Source organism: Phoxinus phoxinus, assembly GCF_949152265.1.
Source record: "Phoxinus phoxinus genome assembly, chromosome: 21".
Taxonomy (NCBI): Eukaryota; Metazoa; Chordata; class Actinopteri; order Cypriniformes; family Leuciscidae; genus Phoxinus; species Phoxinus phoxinus.
In genome coordinates, this window is record NC_136896.1 from 26,799,627 (window position 1) to 26,809,340 (window position 9,714).

The following is a 9,714-nucleotide window of genomic DNA, read 5'->3' on the forward strand; positions in this document are numbered from 1 at the left end:
AAACGAAATTAGATAGAAACACAGGAAACACCCCCTTTGCCCGCATCACTGTTCTAGTGCTGTATCTACACATCCAGACGTTCCTGTCTGTCGGCCCACATGTTCTCATCCACATCACACCGGATATTCCCTTCCAATGCAACGTAGAAAAGAACCTCCTTGCTGAAAAGAACTCCTCAATTGGGTTAAGGAATGGTGAATAAGGTGGGATGAATTCTATGAGCATCCTCAGGTGGGTCACACATCATTGCCTTATGATGTTTGATCGATGGAAACTAACATTATCACAAATGACCACATACTTTGGCAAATCCTCTCTAAACAGACCCCTCTCATCATCAGGGATGACAGCCCTGTAGAGAGTCTCTAAAAAGTTGAGGAGATGCTGGGTGTTGTATGGCCCTATAAGGGGGATATGGGTTAGGACACCATGCTCCGAAATAGCAGCACACATGGTGATTTCCAACTCCATTATACGCTATATCCCAGAACACACAGTTGAATTTGTTTTGTGTAAATGTGTAATATGCTTGACACTTTATGACAAATAGTTCAACAATTTTGCATGTAATGGCTTATGCAAGGAAATAATGCCTAGATGTTTTGAGGGGTAAGACTATTCAACAGAGAACCATCTACTATATTTTGATCAACATGACATGAGCAATTGAAAATGTGGAAAAAAAGGTGACACTTGTACATTATCAATTGCAATATATACAAAAGCAATAGCAATTTGTTCAAAGGAATAAGAAATTGCTTTAATGATGTGCACAAGTGACTAGATGATTTGGAATTTGTACAAGTAGTATCAAGAATTGCACTTTTGACCTAAGAAATGCACCAAAGCGACTGATAAAAACTGTAATTAATAGAATGGTTAAATATTTTCTGAACAAACTTAGATGTAACATTGTTAAATTCGCTATTAACAGACCCAAATGCATTTACTGTAATACACTACGAGTAAAAGAAGGGAAAGAAGAGTTCTACACTAACTGAACTGAAATAAAGGACCATACACTCTGATAGCTGTATTGTGGCCTCTTGTGGTCACACAAAGACATGCATTATTTTCTCTCTCTCTTCTAAAGGGATGGTGTAAAATTATTGAATCATATCATAATTTACTGAAGAATGTTGACATTGTTCTTTATTTATGGATGGATGGATGGATGGATGGATGGATGGATGGATGGATGGATGGATGGATGGATGGATGGATGGATGGATGGATGGATGGATGGATGGATGGATGGATGGATGGATGGACGATAGATATATAGATGATGGATAGATAGATAGATAGATAGATAGATAGATAGATAGATAGATAGATGGATGGATGGATGGATGGTGGTTGGATGGATGGACGATAGATAGATAGATAGATAGATAGATAGATAGATAGATAGATAGATAGATAGATAGATAGATAGATAGATAGATAGATAGATAGATAGATAGATGGATGGATGGATGGATGGATGGATGGATGGATGGACGATAGATAGATGGATGGATGGATGGATGGACGATAGATAGATAGATAGATAGATAGATAGATAGATAGATAGATAGATAGATAGATAGATAGATAGATAGATGGATGGATGGATGGATGGATGGATGGATGGATGGATGGATGGATGGATAATATACATTCATAGTGTTTCTGCACTAAAGATAATTGTGAGATCTGACAGTGTGTGCAGAACTGCTTTATAAACACACCCACTCTTCCAACATGTTTGTGCCTGTCATCTTCACTTCAGTCGCTCACTAGTTCCCCTTAGTTTTGTCTTACCAGAGTCAGTAGAGGAGCCATAACCAGCAGCACACAGTACATTATACTGCAGATCTTCACAATGAGAGACAACAACTGTAAAGAATGCATAGACAAAATCCTTCAAGAGGCTCCGACGGCAAGGAAAGCTCTTCTAGACAACCACAGCAACCTGCACAAAGTGGCCGATTACTGCCAGAGCAAATACCTCAACGTGAGACTTTTATTTCATTGTTTTTCTATACATCAAATTTGCATTAAATAAGATTTGATTTGTTGTGATTATTAATAGCCTATATATATATATATATATACTGTATATATAAATTCTCATAAATAGAGTATTTTAGAGATTTTACTTGATATTTTGTGATCTTATGTTTACATTAGGCCTAAAAATATATAGTATGTGGCCTACTGATTTAAAAATGTTGTACAACATTGTAATATTTACACTCAGTGATATAGTCTAGTACTTTTTTAATGCACGTGAATTTAATAACTGGATTTTATTACATTTGCAAAATATACGAGTATCTCACTAAAAGTGGAATTCATTTCAAAGCTCCATTGCTATTAATTATTCACGTTACTGAAAACACCTTCCTTAAGTCTGGACTCTTTTCGAGTCTTCAACTTGTGCTGTTTGTACCGAGGCCATGCATGCCTAAACAAGGCTGTGGTATGTATTCCTAGAACTCCATGAAAACTGTTCTTAACATGTTTATCTAGGAATCCATATCTGTATCCTGGAGGTCTGTTATTATTGAAAGCAATCATTTTGCAAATGCCTTTCATATTCATATAGCCTACTGTAATATAATTTGCAGGTCTTTAATAATAAGGATAATATTTAATAATGGTAGGCTAACACTTCATTTTGATGGTCCCTTTTGAACATTCTGTTGACTGTGAGTAACTTTGCAACTACATGTCAACTAACTCTCTTTAGAGTATTAGACTGCTTAAAGGGCACCTATTATGACATTTAAAATGTTCCTAATGTTGTTTAGGGAGTCCCCAACAACAGTTTTACGTGCATGCAATGTCAAAAAACACTTTTGTTTTCGTATAATATGCATTTATTTTTTACCTGATTTGCTCACCGACTCCCAAATGATTCGTTCAACGACTCACTTTTCCAAACCCCTCCTTTGCGCGACGCTAATCTGCGATTGGTCAGATGACCCAGCAGTGTTTACAAAGATAATTATTGTTTAACACGGAGTACAACGATGCTTTTATCAATTAAATCGTGTTATAATAATGATTATAGTCCACTGCTTTGTAGTTTGTAGTAAAAAACTAAAAATAAGATAAAGAATTTAATGTTAGCGAGCATAGCCCAGAGTTCATATTGTAAAAGCACAATCAGTCTTTGTTTGCGTTAGCCCGATGCATAAACATAACGTTTTTACACAAAAAAAAAATGCAGTTACGTTACTACGAGGTATTATTCTATTCTTTAAGACAACTCCGAAAACAACGACAAACACTTCACATATCTCAATACAATTGTCATTGAAGACCTAGCTAAACAGTGCTTACACAACAAACAAAATAATAATTAAGCATGCTACATAAAACATAAAAGCAACAATTATTAATAACACTTACAGGTTGTGATACGGAGGAGGAAGCTGATGCAAATACACTTAGAAATGAATCTTCCTTCAATATCAGCCGGCTCGCGAATCCAAGTTTGAGTGCATTTAAAAAGCAATCGTCTTCAAAATGGCACGAACAAAGCACAAGGCTCGGACTATACTTCTGTGGTATAGTTGTATATATGAATTGTAGCCACTTAGTCTTCAAATGCTCCTCCTTGGGCAGATGAAAAAAGTTGGCTTTTGAGTCGCACTTCAGAACACAGCGTCTCGTCGCCATGATGTTTCCCCTGGCCTTGGAGCGCAATAAGTGGGCGTATCGTATTCAAATAAGTTGACAAGTTTACGTCATCTAGTCAGAGAAAAAGCTTCGGTCTTCTAACATTCATAAAAATGACTCCGAGTCGACTCTTACTTTTGAAAGACAATAACTTTATATACGGTGCACTTTCATATTTCAAACTTTGCAGGATGTTTTTGTTCACTTAGATCTATGTTACACACTACATGAAAGGTACATTTCAAAATTCCATAATAGGTGCCCTTTAATATCTGCTAACTCTTTATTGTAATGTTCCCCAAGAAGTCATACTGACTATAAGTAACTTTGCAAGTACGTCAACTTATTCTAACCCTAACCCTACTAGTCTAGCCTACTAATAATCTGCTAACACTCGATGCAACGTTGCTTATAGTCAACAGAATTTGTTAAAGGGACCGTCAAAATGAAGAGAACCCGTAATATTATATTGAAAGACTGCTCATGTTATAATCACTAAAATGCTGTCATTCACCTCATTCATCACGATCTCACAAATAATTTCCGTTATAATCAGTGATGTCTACACTGCAATGAATATCTTACTTGCATTGAGTCTAAATGCAGACATCCCATAGTCTCCAGGAAGTTCCGGAAGTCTCCCGCATAGCGGCTCCCTGATTTCTTGACTCCCTGAAATGACTTTGTGCAGGTTGGCTATAAATGAGATTGACCATTGTGATTAAGAGGTCATCAAACATGTCTGTGATTGGCTATTGCTCACCTCTGCAAAAACAAATTGTAAATAGAAACATTTGATGTTCTCAATCGTAAAGTTTCCGCAAACAGAAATGCGCACTAGTCGAACCTGTTTTGTCATCATGATATTATTACAGTATACTGAGCATGATCCATACACTCTAAAAAACGATTCGTTGGCTGAACAACCATTACTTATTTAAGTAGTTAGATTAAACGCAAAAAAAATAGTATTCATAACTGTTCAACCTCTACTTACCATATATAGTATGTGTAACACAAAAATATAAGTTACCAAGTGAACTTAAATGTATGCAAAAATAAAATGAAAAAAACATAAGTAATGTCAACTACTATAAAAATTGCATCAAAATTAAGTAAATCTAACATAACATTTTAAATAACTTTATGAGCCACGTGATATGCAAATTTCCCATGATGCCTTTCCAGCCAAAAATTCAGAACCAGACATTTGTCGTAGCCATTTTGTTGTGTGAAGACGGTAGGCTATAAGCGAAAGGTAAGCTTTCTTTAAACTTGCCCTATATGTAAAATATTAGATTTTTTAAAATGTTAATAAACACTTGTTTAATGTGTAGGTTAAAAATAGTCAAACTCAACGTGAGGAACACGCTGAAAAGAGGTAAGTGCTTCACTTTTTTAACAGCCTAATTTGCATTTTTCGTCCAGAAATTAACTTTTAATCTGAACTTTGCTTTAACATTTTGAAACGTGTTATTTACGAATAGCCTACATAGGAAAACGTTTGCCTACTACTTTGCTAAATATTAAAATATTAAAATACTAAATATCTATAACCTGTGTTCGAAATATTAAAGTTAGTGTGCTTCCATCGAACGCATGGTCAAGTGTTTTAATAACTTAGTCATTGTTATATTTCGAAATATATGACAATGCAATGCCTGGCACGTAGGCTGTGCATTAATGGACAATTCGAACATTCTTTCCCCCACGGAGAAATTCGTACAGGCCTAACGAGCACTTGAGTAACGATCTTGCCTGTTGATTTTTCGGATAAATTTATTTCATAATCTCTATATCGCGGGAAAAGGGGAGCGGCCAGGCCTTGCTTGGGCGCGGGTTACTTTTTGGGTAAGTTATACAAATATTAAATTGGTTACAGCTCCATGTGTGCACAATCATTAAATAATGGCGAATCTGAATTCAAACGCGATATTAACATGCATGACAGCAACGACTCTTTAGGCTACTATTAAACCTTCGAAATGATCAATGTAAACCATTTAAACAAAAGTTTATCATCAAATAAAGATTGTAGATCAAATAAGTTACTCTGTTTAGCTATTCCAGTATAGTGACTGTTTTCAGATTCGTTCAAAACCCCTGGACAAAAGACTTCATTGATTAACTTGTGAATATATATATATATATATATATATAATTTTAAATTAAATATAAAATATACAAATGTTTATATTTATATAATAATTGACTTATTTGTACAAATTAGTAAGATTTAATATTTTCAAGAGGAGTCCCTTCTGCCCACCATTTATTTGATCCAATTATACAGCAAAAAACTAATATTATGATTTTTTGAAAACAATTGTTTTCTATTTGAATATATTTTAAGATTCAATTATTTAAAGGTTTAGGGTCTTAAAAAATAAATCAATACTTCTATGCATTAAATTGATCAAAAGTGGCATGGTTTTTCAACATGATTTTCTATACTATTTTAGATAAATGCTGTTATTTTGAACTCTCCATTCATCAACCTTGAAAAAAAATTGAAACTGATTTTTTTTCAACATTGATGATAATAAAAAAGGTCTCTTGAGCTTCATAACATTATAATACTATAATTATTTCTGAAGGATTATGCATCATTTTTTAGGTTGTTTGTTGTACAATCCAAAAGTGAATGTTGAGAATTTAAAGTATTGTTGCAAAGAGTGAAACTTTTTTGTTTAAGTTTTTTAAAGCTTTTGTAAAGATAGAATTGAAAAAAGAGAGAAAGAAAAAAATATGTATTAAAATGATTGTAAGACAATACTCTCTAAGACAATACTTTTGTTGTAAATTTAAAGTGTGGTTTCATGCTTTGCAGTTTGTTGCAAAAAAATAAAGTGAAATGCTTTATTTTGTGTGTTTTGCATGTTTATTTTATTTAAGATTATTGAAGCTGTGCAGTAAACAGACCAATAGCTCAAGATCTTAAGTTAAAAAGGTTAAGTTGGTTCAACTCATTTAATTGTCTTATTTTATTTATATATGAGCTTACATGTTAAGTTAACACAACTAAGATTTATATAGATCTCACATGGCCTGCAATGTGTTGGATTTACTTAAAATATATATGCACCATTTTTGCAGCATACTTTTTAAGTAATCCCAACTTGAACAATTTTACTTAAAATTAACAAGAAAACCTGTGTTATATGTACTTAAAATTTTGAGTTTACGTAATATTCTTTACTTAAAAATTTAAGTACATAAAACACAGGTTTTCTTGTTAATTTTTTGTAAAATTGTTCAAGTTGGGATTACTTAAAAAGTATGCTGCAAAAATGGTGCATATATATTTTAAGTAAATCCAACACATAATTTTTTAGAGTGTAGATAAATGCAGCCTTGGTGAGCATAAAAGACTCTTACAGAAGATCTTACACTGAACTATAGTGCATATTTATTATATTTATTTAGACATTCCTTGATACTTATACCTCTATATACTGTCTGCAGAGGTAGCATTTTTCAGACACAACACACTTTTCTGTAATATTCATTCAAACTATAAATGTAAGTCCTTGATTACATGTTTCTGATGTCGTAGAACGTCTGGAGTTCTTTCAATCTGCTGTCATTCATAATTTTAAAAAATAGTTTGAATGGGCCTATTGAAAATGATTACCTTTAGGTGGAGGACACCAAAAGTGTCGTTGAAGAGTCCAAAGCTCTCACTGCGCAGGCCCTGGCCAGTGTCTCGTACCAGATCAACAATCTGGCCACATCTGTGCTGAAGATTTTAGATGTGCAGACGGTTCAGCTCAAACAGATGGAGTCCTCCGTCAACATGCTGACTCTGGTGAGCTCCGGCTATCACTCAACGGAAAGATATCATGAAATACAATGCCAGTCATTACTAAGGGCGAGTCAGGACAATGCTAGAAATATGAAACACTAGTGTTTGCTCCTGGTTAGTAGACATGAATCTTGTCAAAGTTGCAAAAAATAGCCTATTATAATGTCAGTGTTCACTTTCAGACAGTTGGCATGTACAAGGAGAAAATTGCCCGGAGAGAGATCGGAGTGCTGACCAAACAGTCAAAAGTTCCCCGGACTCAGAAGTTGGTTCCCCCCGCAGGAGGACGGGAGCCGTTTCGTGTGTACAGACGTGTTCCCATATCCTACACCCGCCTGGACAAACTGGGCCACAGCCACTGGGAAGCCAGCAACAATGTGAGCAAATATATATCCAAACATAATAGCTACTTTTTACTTACATTGCTGGGTTTTTTACTTGTGATTGAATAAAAAAAATGTAGACATGTTTTAATGTTATAAATGATATAATATAAATAATATGTGATCTAATGTATGGATCAGGCCTAAAATATGTAGAATTATGTTGTAACATATTTTAGGTTATCAATAGCTGGGATCAGTAAGACTTTTTTCTTTTAAATAAATTAATACTTGTATTCAGTGCATTTAATTGATCAAAAATGACACTAAAAACATTTACATGTTTGCAAAAAACCTGTTTAAAAAAATGCTTTCTATTCATCAAACAATTGAGGGGACGAAATGTAGAAAAGCAGCAAATCGTCGTATTAGAATGATTTCTGAAGGATCATGTGACACTGGTGTAATGATGCTCAAAATTCAGCTTTGAAAATTCATATTGCATCACATTTTAAAATATATTCAAATAAAAAACTTAGCATTTTTTTAGGTATTTTTAGTTGTAGTAATATTTCACAATGTTACTGTTTTGACTGTATTTTAGTCAATGCAGCCTTGGTCAGCATAAGAGACTTATTTCAGTGGCATTACAGAAAACATTTGAAATGTGGTGTATGTAATATATAGTATTTATTGATATAATGTATTTTTTAAGTAATAAAATGTTTATATATATAGCATGTGAATGGCATACTTGCCTCTTAAAAAAGGGGTTTTAAATGCATTTTTTTATCTATTTTTATTACTATTTTTATAAATTCATTGGAACCAAAATATATATTTTTCATCATTAATTATAAGGTTACTCTATTTTGTAATGGAATTTAAAATACTTTTAATATTTAATTAAATCATTTGTGCAGCAAAATCCCTTTTGATAAATGTATTTATTTATTTCAAATTATTATGCTGATCTGTGACAACGAAGGAGGAGACAAAATCAGACACGGACAATGAGGACTCTTTAAAACAACTTGGCACACAGGAGACCAGCACCTTCAACTGGCGAGTAACACAATGGTCTTTACTGATTTGGTTAATGTTTTCAATGAACTCTGAATGTATCTGATGTATTTGCTGTGGTTTCAGGTCTTTCTTGGGTATCGCAGTTCCTCCTCCATCAGTGCCTGACTGGGTGGGTTCTAGTTTCACAGCTTCACCGTCTCCTTCACTCAAGTCTGACCGCTCCTCGTCTACACCTCCATATGCCTATCCTGACCTGTCCATGCTGCCTCCTCCACCTCTCCTAGATGATGAGATGGGAGACGCTCCACCCCCACCCCCTCCTCCCTCTCCACCTCCACCTAATTCTGAGTATGGAGGATCTTTGCTTCCTCCTCCACCACCTCCACCTGGCCATAATAACTCAATGACATCAGAAAATCCTCCACCACCACTTCCTCCTCCCCCAGGTAACATGGCTGGTCCACCTCCTCCACCACCACCTCCTCTCAGCTACATGCCTCCTCCACCTCCTCTTCCTCCTAGCTCTGCCTACAGTGGGTCTTCTATACCTCCACCTCCACCACCACCTCCCCAAAATGCCTCCATGCCACCACCGCCTCCTCCTAATACGGGAGGAAAATTTGTTCCACCACCTCCTCCTCCACCTCCTCCATATTGAATGTTGAATTTCAATGTTAATTTTATGCAAAAGACTACAACATTTGATGGAATTATATATTTTTTATGGTTTTTAATTACATATTATGATATTTTCTTTATAAATTTTACATGAATAAATGTTATAAACATAAATGTTTATAAAACATTAAATAAAGGCAATGTTGTTTTGTATAAAGCATATTAAAGTGTGTAATATAAGACTTTTCTTATTCTTTTTTATTATATAT

The 9,714-nt window shown here is 34.5% G+C and overlaps 1 protein-coding gene across 1 annotated transcript; it reads left to right on the plus strand.

Moving 5' to 3' along the window:
• Positions 1-1,773: 1,773 nt before the first annotated feature.
• abi3b (ABI family, member 3b) lies at positions 1,774-9,690 on the plus strand. Its single transcript, XM_079595219.1, has 5 exons — positions 1,774-2,000; positions 7,314-7,481; positions 7,661-7,855; positions 8,790-8,866; positions 8,951-9,690. Exons 1-5 carry the CDS (start codon positions 1,869-1,871, stop codon positions 9,483-9,485), a joined length of 1,107 nt encoding a protein of 368 aa, XP_079451345.1. The 5' UTR covers positions 1,774-1,868; the 3' UTR covers positions 9,486-9,690.
• Positions 9,691-9,714: the final 24 nt, after the last annotated feature.